Source organism: Sprattus sprattus (assembly GCF_963457725.1).
Source record: "Sprattus sprattus genome assembly, chromosome: 13".
Lineage (NCBI taxonomy): Eukaryota > Metazoa > Chordata > Actinopteri > Clupeiformes > Clupeidae > Sprattus > Sprattus sprattus.
Window position 1 is genome coordinate 24,184,963 of NC_137911.1, and position 17,298 is coordinate 24,202,260.

Sequence of the window (17,298 nt, forward strand, 5' to 3'; positions counted from 1 at the left end):
ACTGTGATATTTTCTGAAACCTGACTGAAAGACTTCCAAGATGTTATTTTCTTCCAGATATGAATTTATTTGGACTAATACTATCTTTTCCAGGACTTTACTAATAAATGGAAGATTGGATATGGGTCTATAGCTTGCTAGTGTACTGGTATCCAATTTGGGTTGTTACCATTATTATATAATTCATAATGGAATTGCAAGGAAGTGTCATCTTGATATACTTCTGTGTCTAATGTACACAAGTGTGTTTAGTGTTTTGCAAATTACTTGTGTATTGTTTCGCAAAAAGTGTGATGTTGACACGTGCTTATAGTGTGCAAATCTGAGCCGATGTTTTGCTCCTTGAGTGAAGGTTTTAATAATTGTGTAATACTTTTGATTTTAGTGTTTATCCAATCGTAAAACACTGAAAATACAAAGTTCTGCTGTAGCGAACGCTTTTATTTTGGTGACAGATGTGTTCAGCGCAGTCTAGGCTACACTCGGACAGTTCAGGCAGAATCTATTAAAATTACATGATGCCTCACACACTGAGTCTCCGTGACAGACCATACGGACTGAAGGTTGAGTTTCGGAGACTGATCAAGGACTAGTGGCTCAAAATGGAAAGTAAACAGAAGTCTGATGTCTGTTACAAACACGCCTACTCTGTTTTAGATGTCTAACCCGGAAGTGTTAGAGATTCAGCGTAGTTTACTTTTTGCGGTAAGACAATACATTCTTTCGCTATTTATTTAAGATTCAACACCAAATGGATTAACTGGAAAAGAGAGGTAACATTTCTGGTTTTACAATGGGAATAGCGTTAGGCTAAGGCTACGTAGCCTAAGATAAGCTCTGCTCTAACATTTGACCAAGGGCCTAACAGTCGCGACATTACAAGTCCATTCTCGCAAACCTTCGAACCATTCATGTAGGATAAACAACCTAGACCACGGGAACATTTCAACAAGTGCTTACATTGTAGTTTTACTGTAGATGTATTCTGCGTTCCTATGAATGGCTGCATAGTAATGAGCACATCACCACACTTTCTAGCCAGACTATTCTTCGTCTGTAGAAATTGTCAACACGCGACGTTGAAATTAGAAGCATTAGACTGCTGTTTGCGACCTTTTCTAAAAAAAAAATAAAAAAAACTATGAAGGCTTAGTGACTCATATTGTCTAGCCTACACAATTCAGCATTTAGTGTGAAGCGTCTTACAGCAAGTTTTAAATCAGGGGGTCTAAAAATTATATTGATCAAAACGAAACGCCGCCTTTACGGTTCAAAAGCTGCGCGGCAGGCTATTATATTACAGGTAGGCTAGGGAGTCCATAGTCCAAATGCAGACGACGTGTATGTTGTGTTTTAGGAGGCTTTATTTTGCTGCTGCTTGTGAACGTAATGCAGAGTTAATTTCCACTGCTCACAATTTAAAGTGAGCCCAACAAGGAGTGTAGCCTACTAAACCCTCTAATTCGAAAGAAAAGCGGAAGAAGGAAAGGCTGAAGTCATCCTTGTTGACTGCCTATGGGTTTTGTAGCCTACGCTATGGGAATTTGCTGTCTCGTGTTGTAGAAATGTCTGCTAATCGAATAAATTAGTTTTTTTGGTAAATACTATGTCGCCTAGGTTCAAATACTTCTGCTTAGGCTGTTATACCATATGCCTGAAACATGTCACAGACTACTATCGGGCCTATACGTGATAGAGTAATATATAATATAGTACTTGTTCTGTTTGCTTTGTGTTGACCGTTCACAGACTACATGTTTTGCTCATGACCATGAAAAGAAAGTCAAAAACACAGACTGAGGCAAAAGTCAGCAAAAGTGTCAGAATAGATGAGCGATGTTCTGCACAGGATGATGATTTTGAAGATGAAGAGAGTTTGGAGGACCATTCGTTCTCCACTTCGGTATGGCTGCATACAGGGTTACAAACATGCTGTTTTTTTGGGGAATTTATTGAAGATTTCAACACATTGAGTTGGCAGATTTGGTAATTGCGTATCCTTGTTTCCAGAGTTTGGGAGATATCGGTGTCATTGAGAGCATTACACTGAAGAACTTCATGTGTCATCAAAACCTTGGTCCTTTCCAGTTTGGGCCAAACGTGAATTTTATTGTTGGAAATAATGGGAGTAAGTGTTCAGAATGTTTTGCAGATGTTTTTTTAAGCATATTTTATTAATTAGTGAGCTAATAAACAACACTCATAAAATCACACATCAAAGAAAGTATATATAAAAAAAGTGTTCACCATGTCCTCCTCTCATGATTTTGTTATTTCAGGTGGAAAAAGTGCAATTCTCACTGCCCTTATCGTGGGTCTTGGGGGGAAGGCCACCATGACAAACCGGGGAGTTTCACTGAAAGGATTTGTTAAAAATGGAGAGGGGTTAGTAACATGTCATACACTACACATGCTTAGGCTCAACATGTCTGCATTATTTGTGTCAGTCAAAAATGCCTGTTTGAAATGATTAAGAGAAGTTAATAAGTCAATGTTGTTTAAAATGCTTCTTGATACCCTGGGTCTACTATGTGTTTATTTACATGACTTTAAATGATAAAAGGAAAAAATCAGTTGGACAGCTATTATTGTCTCATCTGTATGCCTATATATGCTAACTGAGCTGGTGTTCACATGTACAGCCATGCAGATGTCACTGTCAAGCTGCGCAACAGAGGGTCAGATGCGTTTAAGGGAGACATATATGGAGACTGCATTATTGTTGAACAGCGCATCACCAGTGATGGGTGCAGGTTATGCAAGATCAAGAGTAAAGCTGGTAAGTGAAGGCATTCAATTCACTTTTCCAATGTGTTACATTTCATGTCAAAGAAAAATCCTACCGTATATTGCCGTCAATTAACCGCACCATATATATATACCGCATTACTGTAGTTTTACAAAAGAAACCAGTGAATTGACTGCACCTGTGTATTGACCGCAGCTTGTTCAATGATACGTCATCGTAACATGTAGAAATGGATGCTAAATGTTTAGGCCTTTTATGTTTTACACCTCTCATGAGTGACGGAGGTTCACACTCCATAACAATCTGTTCATAACAGTCGGGTGGGAAAACACAACACTTACTTTATTCTGTTATGGAAGATGGAAGAGTGTGAATGAAAATTTGTTATCTATCCCATATTGTTCTTACCTGATACATTAATGGGATTTACCTATTAATAGAGCTTTACCTGGCAGATTTGCTGTGCATGTTGCTGACCTCCAGCAGAAAAAATGCATTTCCATTTAAAGGCCGCACTCAAATATTGACCACAGGGCTGCACAAACTTTGCAAAATGAATATATAAACCACAGTTAATAGTCGGGACGTTACAACATAATGTTTGTCTGTGTGTCTTTTTTAGGACAAGTTGTCTCCAACAAGAAGGAGGAGTTGATGTCCATTTTAGATCATTTTAACATTCAGGTATGACATGGTGTCTCTGTTTTTGTCTGCATACATCATATGGTCATCACAGCCCATTTTTAAACGATCCTCCTTTTTTAGGTAGACAACCCAGTCTCAATCCTTAACCAAGAGATGAGTAAACAGTTCCTCCACTCAAAAAGTGAATCAGATAAGTATAAGGTGATGATCCCATCTTTAAGAAACCTGACTTATGGTTTTCTGTCCCGTAAATCTTTATTGTGGGCAGTGGACGCCCTTGTGATATTGTTGTTTCTTTGTGAAGTTCTTCATGAAGGCGACACTGCTGGAGCAGATGAGGAGGGATTATATTCACATCAAGCAGACCGAGGACGTGACGCGGGACCAGGTGGAGCGGCAGGAGGAGGTAGGAGAAAGGGATGATGAGGAAGGTGGAGGAGGAGTGGGAGGGAAAGTTGGGCAAGATAGGGCTTGTAATTCACACACACACACACACACACACACTTATACAGGTATACAAACATACACACATACACACACTCATACAGGAATACACACATATTTATTAAACTCTTTACTCGAGCTTCAGACCAGACACCTTTGTGATTTTTATCAGCTGGCTGGGCTGCAAAAGTGGACTAAGCCTAAAACCTTTCTGATTATTGTTTTTCTGTTTTGCTTTGTGCAGTCTATAGAGTACATGCGAAGAATAAGAATGACTCACACGCTCTTAGGATTTGCATCACTTTGCATCATTTTTGCATCATTATTGCAGTGTCTGAAAGACGTCAAGCAAGACTATGTACTGAAGAAAGAGAGGTACGAGAGTTTGGCATCCCTCGACGAAATGAAGAATAACCTGGAGGGCCTGCAGAAGAAGATGGCCTGGTGCCTGGTGTGTTTGACAGAAACGCCTATACATTAATTCCTGGCCTTTCAGTGCAATTAAACAAACAAATAACAACACTGTTTGCTTTCATACTGTTCAGGTTAGAGAGAAAGAGTGGCAGATTGAGCAGCTGAAGGAACAGGTTGAAAAAGAGGAGGGTGATGGCAAATTCGAGGAGAAACTTCTTCTTTGTCAGGTATGTGTGACTGTTTTCTTTGTATTGGTGACCATGAACAGGTGTCTCAAACAATGGGATGCATTGAAGAACACAGTGCACTGTGATTAAAACTGCCCTAGTGCTAGAGCATATATGTAACATATCAGCTCAATTATTGGGTGAAATTATGAACAAAAAGATTTAAAGCTGGTGTATAATAAAAATTTGCAGTGGTAAAAATATTTTTTATGCAGTGGTGAATTTGTTTTTGCATACAGATATAAATGTGTAACGAAACTGAAATTACAAGTTTACAACACTCACAATGAATTTTGACCCAGTTTTTAGCTGACTAGCATCAGCACATTGCTTGCTGGCCAATCAGCACTTTACCCATTGACTATTGACCATTGACTGAGGGTCGCGTTATCAGAATGGACTAGAACCTTACCACCAAGATCGGTAGCAGTCACACAAAACTTTTTCACACGTGCACAAAAAACAAATCTTTTTGTACCTAATTTAATACTATGGCAAGTAGCCAACTAAGTCAGTTTGGAATATATGACTCCTCTGACGTGGGCTGTTAGATCTCATCTGAGGCTTTTATCTTGAAGGAAGTATCCAGCTATACCATTCATTCCTAACATCACATATTAAAATGCATTTAATCCCTGTTTCTTACTCTTCCAGTCCAAAGTCACCCAGGCTATGAAGAAGAGCAGTGACATCCAACAGAAGCTGGACAAGGTCAATGAGGAGGAGCAGTCTCTGGCCGAGGAGAGTCACAAGCTGAAGGAAGAACTGAAAGTCAAAAGTAAAGATCAGAAAGGCCAAGAGGTGAGCCGTGCTTCTTTATCTATCCCTCCTTGGCCCACACTGCCTGTAGAGATGGAACTATGAGCAATGACCAGTAACCATAAACTGGGACTTGAAATGTAAAGCCATCTCTGCAAATGCAGGCTGGAAGCTAGTTTGCATCCGATGAATGTCCCCAGCTGCATATGATGTTCAGTAGATAGCACCAATATCTAATATTGGTAGAGATCATCTGTATAAATGAGATGGAAATAACACAGCATGCTTGGTATTCTGAAGACCCGTGAGGTCAGACTGATGGAAACACTCATAAAACTCACTTTAGGGCTGAGAGTAAAGGACCCAACAGTATGGCCTAGTGGCCATTATACAACTTAGTGCTCGACCAAATGCCTCTGTCAGGACCCCTTACATTCTAATTAACTAGAATTCAATGCATCATTATTTTTCTCTCAGTTTGCAATAGGCTAATCTTTTCTCATGGGATCAGCGAGTGAAAAATGTGCTTCTTTTCTCTCCCACAATATTTGCAAGTCGAAGTATAGCAGAGAAAATAAGTTGTTAAACTCAACTATAACATTTGAAATACACCACAATAACTCTGTGGGAATGAATTTGAATTTTTCCAGGTTGTGTACTTTCGAGCAGAAAATAAACTCAAGCAGTTGGAAAAGGAACGGTGCCTTCTCATGGAGAGAATACACAAAACCAAACATATGTAAGTAATCCTTTCAGAAAGCTATCCTTACATGTTGACTACATTTTGATGCACAGTTTTGTTTGTTTTCAAACAGTTGTGTGGTAGGGGTGCTGCGGCTGACGGCTCTAAATCGGCCTGATTGTGTGGATATATCTCAAGTGCATGTCTCATTTCTGTGAACAGTGAAAGTCAGAATCAGGAAGTGGAACGCGTCAAACGCCTCAAGAAGATATCTGCCCTGAAGAAGCAACTGGAAAAACATGAAGCCCAATCAGCTGCACTTAATCAAGAGATAAAGGATAAGCAACAAGCTCTCTTCAAAGGGAGGGAGGAGTATGACAAACTCAGGTGACTACATTTGGTTTGGAAACCAAACAAGTATTTGCATTTCAGTTCACAAGAGAGTCTTAAGAGCAAGAATGTAGAAATTCTTATTATTAAGATAATAAACTTGTTAGATTATAGTCTTTTTTGAAGGCTCTTTCAGTATGTATAGTAACTGTGTACTACATGTGTTGTAGCTGGGATGAAAGTCAAGAAAGGAGAGTTTTAATCTCCATGACAACAGTACTGGTTTTACAGAAGTTATCAATCTTGTTACTTTAGCTGTGAATGTGACTAATGCTTTGGGTTTGAGTGGTTTATCAAGATCTCTGAAATTCCCCTGGATGTTATAAATGTTATGTTTATTTCATGGAAAGATAGAATTCTATAGCAAGTGTGAAACTCCACCCTATGTAGCTTTTTAACTGGGCGTGACAGGGCAAGGTTTTATGGGGATCATTTTGACTAAGTGAGTGTTTTCAGATGAAAAGAAATCCCCAGCTTTAGCGTGCCATTTTCCTTACAGTAGCCTGTCATATTAGATTATAATCCTCTTCACCATTGTCTTCTGACAGCATGGAGGAGAAGAATATCAAGGTCTCCTTGGAAGCTAAACTGAAGAGGAAAAACCAGCTGCTGGCCAGCAGGTCCAACAGGCTCAGGATGTTTGGAGATCGGATGCCAGAGTTAATAGAGTCTATTAACAAGGCACATGCCCAGGGACGCTTCACACACAAACCGGTTGGGCCCATAGGTAATGCCACCTCTATGGATTTAACTGAAAGTGTTCCCATTGAATTTATTTCCTATGAAGTATTTTCCATGTTATCTAATGCTCGGTTATTATTGTAGGACATCCCAATGAATAGTGTAAATTGTTAAATATCCTAATGCCATTGGAAAGTGATTATATATGATAATATAATATATAAATGTGTTGAGCTGTAGTCTTTAAATAAGTGTGTTGGGGATTGTGTCACAAGGTTCCTGCATCTCCCTAAAAGACCCCAGTCTGACCGTTGCGGTGGAAAGCTGCTTGCGTAGCTTCATGAAGACGTTCTGCTGTGACAACTACCGCGACGAGAGGGTCTTAGAGGAGCTCATGGCTCCACACTTTCCCCGAGGAAGTCGGCCTCAAATCATTGTGTGCCACTTCGCTGAAAAGGTTTACAATGTCCAGGGCAGGTAAGAGTGCCCTCTAGGGGCGGAACTCTTTGGTCACATTTCATACTTCTTCACTGACTTTACCTGGATATCAGGTACTTTCACTGTAATGTGAAATAAAGTTAGTCATGTCAAAATGTATTCTGTACTGCGCAAGTACAACAGGATTGATCTCTGAACTGTGTGTGTGCTCTTGGTGTCAGAGGGGTGAAGCATCCTGAGTTTCCATCTGTGCTTGATACGCTAAACTGCTCCAGCCCCGTCATCACCAACTGCCTGATAGACATGAGGGGGATTGAGTGCATCTTGATCATCAAAGTAAGTCTTGCGTGCACGTATACATACACATTTCACAGTTCTTGTCGCCATCATCCGCATATACCACAGAAGATAGTACTTGTCTTTTGGATCTCAAAAACCTGGTCTGTTGAAGGAAGTGTTGGTGTACACATTTTTGAGATGCCATTTTATAAAACATTGCGATACAAGAAAAGATCCTTGTTTTTTATTTCTGTTTTGTGACTGTTAGGCATTAATGGTTCTCTTGTAGTATACCGAGTTAGCCTAACCTTTGTGTCTTAATTGTCAGTTTAAAACAAACCTACAATCAGTATATGCTTTAGCATGGTACAATTAGCAATGGTATCTGTGCCCAAGGATAGCGCCATGGCCAGGAAAGTGATGCAGCAGGGCAGGCCGCCTCGTAACTGCAGAGAAGCCTTCACTGCAGAGGGAGACCACATCTACACCAACCGCTACTACACCCCAGAGGCGGAAGTGCTCGTCAAGTATCTGGGGGGTGACCCTGAGGCAGAAATCCGGCAAGTACAATTACGCATGTTTGGAGTGTCATTTTTTTTATTACAATTTTCTATGAATTTTTAGTGATTTAATGGTCAACTGAAGGTATTATTAACTTTGAGCAGTATAGATTCTTGTAGTAACAGAGCTACATTTGAAGAACTTTGTCTATTTATAACATTAAGGTCATACATTTTACCTTATCTATCTGCCTGGGAACAGACTTGTATTTCTGTGTCCTGTGTCTCTTCGGTATATGAAAGTGAGTAAAATTTCACCTACTGTGTGGTGTGGAAGAAATTGATCAAACCTATTTGCATTGATAGGAATTGCTATGGAAGGCTGTATGTCTTCAATATAATCAATATGATTTAAGTTATTGATCGAGCTAATGTAGTAGTCACTCACACAGAATGTTTCCTCACGGGTAAAGGGTAAAGATTTTCTCCTCCCCCTGTGTCATTTACGAGGATCCATAGCTGTTTCTCTTTGATTACCCACTGCAGTAGGGTCTCACATTATTGTAGATCACAAATAGATTTTTCTGGCTTTATGTTGTCACACAGAAATCCACAGATAGGAGCTCCAATATAAACACAAGATATTAGTGAAGACTGATTTATAGTTGTTCCTATGCAGAGTCTATGCCAGTGGCCTATACGGTTGAGAAATTATACTTGTAAGCCCGTGCGGCAATGCTAGTTAGAAAAAATAAACAAAGATGCAGGAGCAAACTCAGCAGACGACCGTGTTTGGGGAGAAATGTTATTTGTTTGTTACAGAGCAATAAACACTGTACAATCTTATTACCCGTTATTGTAACCATAAAATACGTCTGAGGTGATTTGTGAGGCATCTTTTGTTGTGTTGTGTTGCACTACACTTATCCATGGATGGGCAGAACAAGCTGTGTTGCCATGTGATTGTGCAGAATGGAGAGTACTGTTGTATGTTGTCTGTGTGCTGCCTTGTGTCACAGGCCACAGGGGTGTGATGTGGTGTTTTTAATGTTTTTATTTGAGGAAGTACAAGTTCTGCGCTGTTCTTCTAAAGTTGTGTAGTGTCTCTTCCCATTCAGTCTGGTGGAGTCTGAGGTGGAGAACCATCGAGCCCAGCTATCCCGCTTCCAGCTTCACCTGAGCTCCGTCAAGCAGGACATCCAGGCCATGGAGGACAAAATGAACAGTGTCATCATCGCCTGCAAGAAGAATCAGGTGAGGGGAAGAGGCTCTACAGTTAAAACCACACACCACAAAAAAGAACTATAGTTGAACCTTCACCACTCACGCACTCAGATGCAATAACTGTCTGCAGTTAAACCACAGCAGGCTTCCATTCAGCAGTCACGAGAACCCTCAATCTCCAGAAGCTTTTCACAGTTTAAAAGTACATGCTCTCTCTTAAAGGCGCAGTGAATAGGTTTTATTGTCGGTGAAATTAAAACACCTCTAGACATCGATCTGAAATCATGATATAAAATGTTGAAGATTTGTGAAGATCTAGAGCTATTTTATGTTTGATAACATAAGCTACACACTGCACCCTAAAAGAGGAGGAATTAAGAAAAAAAGTAATTTGATCAATACAATTCATGTATGCATGATGCAAATACTATCAAAGTAGAGTGGTTCTACTGATAAGACATGAATGACAAATCCATGCAGAGAACAAAGGAGTTTTATTTCTTTGCAGGCAAGTGTGAATCAAGTGAAGGCCTCCATTTCTGAACTGGATAACATTGAGGAGTCCCAAATAGAGGACATCAGCACCCTGGTAAGCTGACCTTTTCTTCACAACCCAGTAGTAATTAGAAGTACACAAAGCGCTCTCTTGATTGTTGTTTTATATCATATTTAACAGGAAGAGGAGGTGCAGGAGATTCAACCGAAAATTGACTTGGAAAAAAAGAATGTTGAGGAAACGAAGGCTGAACTGGACAGGCACGATAAACTTCTTTCGGATATTGGCCAGAAGTTACAAGATGTCAGGGATAAAAACGAACATCTTACTGACGACTCTGATCAACTGAAGGTGAGAGTAATGTGTGAAGATATCAGAGATATCTACCTAATCCCTTCAGTGCACACTTTGAATATTTAATTTACATATCAGATTAGTGTTTGCTCTTATTTTATGGGTGAATGGTACTTAGATTGGCCTTGGTTCTCCTGAAGTCATTAATAGTCATAAATGTCTATCTTTCAGATTATTTGAATTTGGTATCACTCCCTCACTTAAATATTGAGATGGTTTTTCTGTAGTAATGTAGTCAGTAGTTTATCTGTCACCATATCAACCCTCTGATTATATTTTAATGCTGACTGACTATTAGATATATTGTGATCTGTTATTTTTCTGTAAATTATGTCCTGAAGGATATTTGAAAATTATAGATTTTCTTTGCTTAAAAACGTTTACAAACCATAAGAGCATTCATAAGCATTATATGGTCAGCACAGCAGTACAGGATGCAAGGGGAACAAACCCCTCTGCCTCTCCCATAGCTCTGTTGTTCAGGAGGCCTGCTTTCCTCCTGCTTGGTGGGGATACTTAAGATTATTTATGACACCACAAGATTGCTCCTTGGTGCACGAAAGGGATGCAGCTGTGAAATCAGCTCTGAGGTTTTCAATTATGTTTTTTTTGGGGGGATGATCAATTAATTAAAATCCATTGGATATGGCAAAAGACGGTAGGTTAATGATTTAGTAAATACAGTAGGTGTAAAGATGTACAGAATGACATGTACAGTACCTTGCGTAAGTATTCACCCCCTTGGATGTTTTACCCTTTTATGGCTTTTATAAATCAGTCATGGTCAATATAAGTTGGCTTTTTGGACAAAAAAATTCACAAAATAGCTCTCTTTAATGTCAAAGTGAAAATATATTTCTACACAGTTATGTAAATTAAATACAAATATGTAATGAAAATAAGTGCTTGCATAAGTATTCACCCCCTTTATCACCCCCTTTGTATAGACTGACCTAATTCAACAGAGGTCCAGCCAATTGGTGCTAGAAGTCTCACAATTTGTGTAATGGGGGTCAGTGTGCAGTGAATGTGTCTCAAGTGATTGTAGTATAACGACACCTGTGTCTGGAAGGTCCATTCACTGGTCAGTATTCAGTAATCAGTATTACTGGCTATTGTTAAACCATTAAGACCCAAGATCACTCTAAGCAACTCAGAGAAAAGGTTGTTGAAAAGTATAAGTCAGGGGAAGGATACAAAAAAATGTCCAAGGCACTAAACATCCCCTGGAATTCTGTTAAATCCATCATCAAGAAATGGATGGATTGTGGCACATGTGTAAATCTGCCTAGATCAGGCCGTCCTCACAAACTGAGGGGCCGTTCAAGAAGGAGACTAGTAAGATAGGCCACCAATAGACCTATGACTACTCTGAAGAAGTTTCAAGCTTCAGCAGTTGAGATTGGAGAAACTCTGCATACCACCACTGTTGCCTTGGTTCTTCACCAATCTAAGCTTTATGGAAGAGAGCCACTTTTGAAAAAAAAGATCGACTACAGTTCGCCAAAAGGTATGTGGAAGTCTCCATGGTCAAGTGGAAGAAGGTTCTGTGGTTTGATGAGACCAAAGTGGAGCATTTTTTCAACAGTGGCTCTCTTCAATGAAGCTTTGATTGGTGAAGAACCAAGGCAACAGTGGTGGTATGCAGAGTCTCTCCCATACCAGCTGCTGAAGCTTGAAACTTCTTCAGAGTAGTCATAGGTGTCTTGGTGGCCTCTCTTACTAGTTTCCTTCTTGCATGGTCACTCAGTTTGTAAGGACGGCCTGATCTAGGCAGATTTACACATGTGCCATATTCCTTCCATTTCTTGATGATGGATTGAACAGAATTTCAGGGGATGTTAAGTGCCTTGGACATTTTTTTGTATCCTTCCCCTGACCTGTACTTTTCAATAACCTTTTCTCTGAGTTTCTTAGGGTGATCTGTGGTCTTCATGTTGTAACAGTAGCCAGGAATACTGATTACTGATTACTGAATACTGACCAGTGAATAGACCTTCCAGACACAGGTGTTGTTATACTACAATCACTTGAGACACATTTACTGCACACTGATACTCATATCACTAATTGTGAGGCTTCTAGCACCAATTGGCTGGACCTCTGTTGAATTAGGTCAGTCTATATAAAGGGGGTGATAAAGGGGGTGAATACTTATGCAATCACTTATTTTCATTACATATTTGTATTTAATTTACATGACTGTGTAGAAATATATTTTCACTTTGACATTAAAGAGAGCTATTTTGTGAATTTTTTGTCCAAAAAGCCAACTTATATTGACCATGACTGATTTATAAAAGCCATAAAAGGGTAAAACATCCAAGGGGGTGAATACTTACGCAAGGTACTGTATTTGTTTGAAATTTGAACATGGAGTGAATGGGGGAAAGCAATATGTCTAACATTACCATGTACTGTTTAGGAAGAGCAAGTGAAGAGGGAGGCTGAGTGCAGCAAGCTGGATCAGACCATGAAGATCCTGGAGAAGAAAGCCAAGGTCCACGAAGAAAACGTCCAGGGCATGAAGAATGAGCTTGAAGCCAAAGAAGAGGAGATTCTGGTACAGCTTATAAATGTCAAGATAATTGTTATTTCATGAGTGTATAATCACCTGTACCTACAAATCGTTGTGTTGTTGTTGGCTTAGAATGAGCCTTTAGTATTTACATAGGGAGCGGGTCCTCTTCCTCATCAAGTTGCGCCGCCATGTTCTAACAGTAGCCAAGAAGGGACACACCAAGACTCTGGCTCTCGAGAGGCCATTTAGCGTTTTTATGGAACTTGATGGCCACTGTAGGTTGTTTTACTTGCTTGGAAAGCGAGAGGTATTCAGTTGGTTGAATTTCAGAAACCTCACCCCTAGATGCCACTAAATCTTACACAACGCACCTTAAATAATGATCTCAGACTGGTTTGTCCTCTCCTCTCTGGCATAGTTGTTATGTAAGCTTTGCTAAGCTTAACTATGATATGTGTGTTTGGAAATAAATCCAAATGTCATCTTAGGTAGTGGCATCCTTGGCCCATTAAAGTGTTGCAATACAAGGCCAGTGGTGAGTCATATCTTGCTTTTTGTGCTTTGGAATTCAGGATTTCATAGAGAAGGCCAAACAAATCAGCTCAGAGCGGCAAACTGTCGACCGGAGCACAAAAAGTCTCGACACAGAGATCACTCGTCTGCGACAGAAAATCACTGCACAGGAGCGTAGCCATGGAGACAAGGAGAAAGTAATGAGGTAAGCAGTCAGGTACAATCAGTTTATCTGTGACAGGGTTTGTGGCTGCCCATTGATTTCTTTCTAATTGAAATATATGCATCTCCAAACATGACTCCTAGCAAGCAAACCAGTCCTGACGTAATCAGAAAATATAAGATTTTTATTGTGCCTAATATAGTAGATCTTATATCTTTTTTTCTTTTCAGAGATTATGCTGAAGCTCATGAAAACTACAAGAGTAAGTCAAGCCAGCTTCGGGATTTGAAGAAGTTTATCGATCGTCTGGACAACATAATGACGGACAGACAAGCCCGTTACAAAACTCTTCGAAGGTACAACTTTTAGTGCTGAAGTCACTTACAATATTTAGACTGGTCCTGGACCAAAATGCCACTGCTTGTCAAAATGATAATACCCTGTAAAGACTACTTTGCAGAACATATTAATGTATGACATCCATACCAATTATACACTCACATGACAGTCAATGCCAAATTTGGGCTACACCCCTTTTAGAGTAACATGCTGACCCATGTTGATGGGTGAATTCTCAGATATGAGTATTTTTGTGTTCTTGTTGCAGGTCGCTCTCTGTGAGGTGCAAGCTCTATTTCAACAACTTCCTCATAAAACTACAGTGCTGTGGCTCCATGAGATTTGACCACAACAATGAAACCCTCTCAATATCAGTAGGTTCCTCTGCACTGTCTGTCACTTAAGTCCAAGCAGTTATGGTGATGCTTATGGCATCTGTTGTCATATGAATAACTCCCTATTGCAGAGTTTCCATTGAAATCAACTGCTGATGTCACATAAGAAATTATTTACAGATTACAGATATAAAGACATTATTTACGGATTGACTGATATTATTCACAGATTGATTCATGTTTTAACACTGTATTTTTAATTGGTTAATCCCTTACATGATTTTGAATTTAGAGACTTGATGGATGTGTTTGTGTGTTAATGCAACATAAACACACAAAATATGCTCTTAACACATCCACACACAGACAAACATATTCTTTGTTGCTGTCTCAGTGGTTTCACTGCTTGTGTGCTTATGTGTGTGTGTCTGTGTGTGTGTGTGCGTGTGTGCGTGTGTGTGTGCGTGTGTGTGTGTGTGTGTGTGTGTGTGTGTGTGTGTCTGGCAGGTGAAGCCACCTGGTCAGGAGAATGACAGTGTGAGTGACATGCGAACGCTGTCAGGAGGGGAGCGCTCCTTCTCCACCGTGTGCTTCATCCTGTCCCTCTGGGAGATCACGGAGTCGCCCTTCCGCTGTCTGGACGAGTTTGACGTCTACATGGTGAGTCACTGCAGACGGGTCACTAGGCCGGAACTCCCCCGGCCTTCAGAAATCCCCAGTCAATGAAAAAACAAATGTACAAATGTAATGCCATGCCAAGGGACAACTGATGAAAACTAGCTAATCAATGTACACTGTCCTTTTTTAAATAAATGCATAAATAAAATAAATAAATAATGGATAACTCATCATTTCATGACACAGGGCTAAATAGAAAGATGTTGTGTTGGTGTTCACGCATTTGAGGAATTCGTACTATTTTTTCATTGACCAAACTATAAGAACAGCACTATATATGGAACAGCAAGAAAGGACAGACAGGGGGAAGCTGAACAGTGTCTTTCTTCAGTAGAAGTCAGTCAGCTTTCACTCCTCTCCTAACTTTTCTGACAAAAAGATCTTAGTTCCTGTGTGGTGGCAGAAAGGTTTTATCTGGCACATGAGTAGAGAGCTACAGCTGAACTGAGCATGCTCAGGTCTCTGGTCATACCCTGTAATGTTGGAGATGGAAAACGGGAGCACAGTCTCATCGACAGAACGAGTAGAACTACAACTCAGTGGGGTTTTGTTTGTTTGTGTGTATGTATGTAAATATCTTGTTTTGGATTTACATCAAAGACCTGTTTGTTTCTGGATGTTTCAATGTAGGATATGCACAATCGCCGCATCTCGCTGGACCTGCTTCTGGAACTGTCTGAGCGTCAGCATCTACGCCAGTTCGTCTTTATCACACCTCAAACGACAAGGTAAGCATCAGTGGCCACCTTTGATATAGTCTCACTAAGGCCATTCTAGTCCTAGCAGTTATATCAGAGGACATCTTCAACCTCATAAACTGTTTAACATTGTAATAGCCGGATATAATACTGTACATTTTCTTCTCCTCTTTGTCCCTCAACATTGTCCCCTGCTGGTCAAAGTGAGGAATTGGTCTGCTCCTAATCTAATTCAGTTAATTTTGTAGTGTTTAAAAGGCAGAATTCCCTTAAGGGTCATGGTGATAATTTTTTTCTGTGTTCTTTTGCGTCCCCTCACAATACTTTCACATTCCCTCACAACACTTTTGCATTTCCTTACAATACTTTTAGGCTCCCACGCAATACATTTTGCGTTAGCTCACAGTACCACTCCCTTGCAATACTTTTGTGTTATCTAGAAAACACACAGTACATGCAAAGGTTTTCAGCGGGAATGCAAAAGTTGCCCCTAATCACCACTATATGACCCTTATGGGACTCCGTAGCATTTTTCTGGTCCTTGTGTAGTTTTGTTTCTTGACGATCCAGTGGATTGTTAACAAACAGACTACCTTGGTTAATCTAAAACCCACATAGCTACATAGACCTCTCCAATGGTGACTGAAGATGATGCATTTCATGTAAAGCATTACTAGAACTTAACATAAGGAAATTATATTTATTAATACTGTGTGCAATGGTTTGTTCATATCAATTAATGGGTTAACCAATGAAAAAATATTGTATGTGGGTTTTCTGAAATTCATTTTTATTTTGTGCTTGTGTTTTTTTCTCCAGCAATCTTCCCAAAAGTGATCACATCAAAATCCACCAGCTGGAGGACCCAGAGAGAGACCGAATCAATGAGGAGGAAGCTTCACAGAGGCCCCGGAGTTGAGAAACAATTGTGTTCGTGTGCCACAGACAGATGATGGGCTCTAATGTGGTGCAGGTGTCATGGTAATGGCTTCTATCACTGAAGCTAAACAAGAGAAGGCTACCTAGTGTAGGACTGACTAGCACAATTACCCATCATCACAGAGGATTTTATCCAGTGCAGCTTTTTTTATGTACAGGGTTCATGTCAGGGGATTTTATTCTAACTTTTCAAAACGACATTTTTTTAAACTTTATTTTTGTAATTGATTCATTATCATTTTAGGAATATATGTTTTATTATACATTTTAAAGCTTTAGGTTTAATTAAACCAGACCAATGTTGCCACTGTGTGTGTTCTGCTAAAGGACATTAATTGTAAAAGATAAATGCTATGCGCTGCTGCTAGTTATCCTGGTGCCTTTTTGGGATTTGACTGTACTGTTGGTATGGCAAAAAGGCAATAATGCATAGGGTTCGGAGTCACCCTGTTGAATAGTTTAAATGCTTTTATGACCGTCTATTGTATTTATTTTTTAACAAAATAAAAAAATGTGGATAAAGGCAAATCACTGAAATATCCCAGTGGGTATGCTTTTTTATTGTTGATTTTTGAACCACAATGTAAGTAGTGCAATCATGACATTTGTTACACCTGGAATTAAACACATGCCACATATAAAAACATGAATATAGGTCTGACACTGTTAAATTACTCACTTGCTTAATTTTGGTATTTCCTTTATGTATTAAGTACAAATATTTACAGGGCAAAATACACTGTAACCAGCAAGAGTTGGAGATTGTACAAACAATGTGTTGTTTTTTTTTCTGTTTTATTTTTTATTATTTTTCTGCTTTTGTTTTTTTT

At 39.6% G+C, this 17,298-nt stretch overlaps 1 protein-coding gene across 1 annotated transcript; it reads left to right on the forward strand.

Moving 5' to 3' along the window:
- Window positions 1-674: 674 nt before the first annotated feature.
- Window positions 675-16,919, forward strand: smc6 (structural maintenance of chromosomes 6). Its single transcript, XM_080849792.1, has 27 exons — window positions 675-773; window positions 1,750-1,903; window positions 2,011-2,128; window positions 2,280-2,385; window positions 2,643-2,779; window positions 3,372-3,433; window positions 3,515-3,595; window positions 3,699-3,800; window positions 4,170-4,289; window positions 4,384-4,479; window positions 5,134-5,280; window positions 5,889-5,977; window positions 6,143-6,307; window positions 6,859-7,037; window positions 7,267-7,468; window positions 7,651-7,765; window positions 8,105-8,268; window positions 9,327-9,462; window positions 9,941-10,021; window positions 10,109-10,279; window positions 12,708-12,845; window positions 13,376-13,521; window positions 13,710-13,835; window positions 14,087-14,192; window positions 14,661-14,813; window positions 15,462-15,559; window positions 16,349-16,919. Exons 2-27 carry the CDS (start codon window positions 1,766-1,768, stop codon window positions 16,446-16,448), a joined length of 3,276 nt encoding a protein of 1,091 aa, XP_080705918.1. The 5' UTR covers window positions 675-773; window positions 1,750-1,765; the 3' UTR covers window positions 16,449-16,919.
- The last annotated feature ends 379 nt before the right edge of the window (window positions 16,920-17,298 follow it).

Excerpts from the sequence above, each read along its gene's own strand:
- smc6 (XM_080849792.1), top strand. The coding sequence starts at position 1,766 with ATGACCATGAAAAGAAAGTCAAAAACACAGACTGAGGCAAAAGTCAGC. Across the intron at positions 5,978-6,142 it reads ATACACAAAACCAAACATAT|TGAAAGTCAGAATCAGGAAG; the intron begins GTAAGTAATCCT and ends TTCTGTGAACAG. Across the intron at positions 7,469-7,650 it reads GTTTACAATGTCCAGGGCAG|AGGGGTGAAGCATCCTGAGT; the intron begins GTAAGAGTGCCC and ends TCTTGGTGTCAG.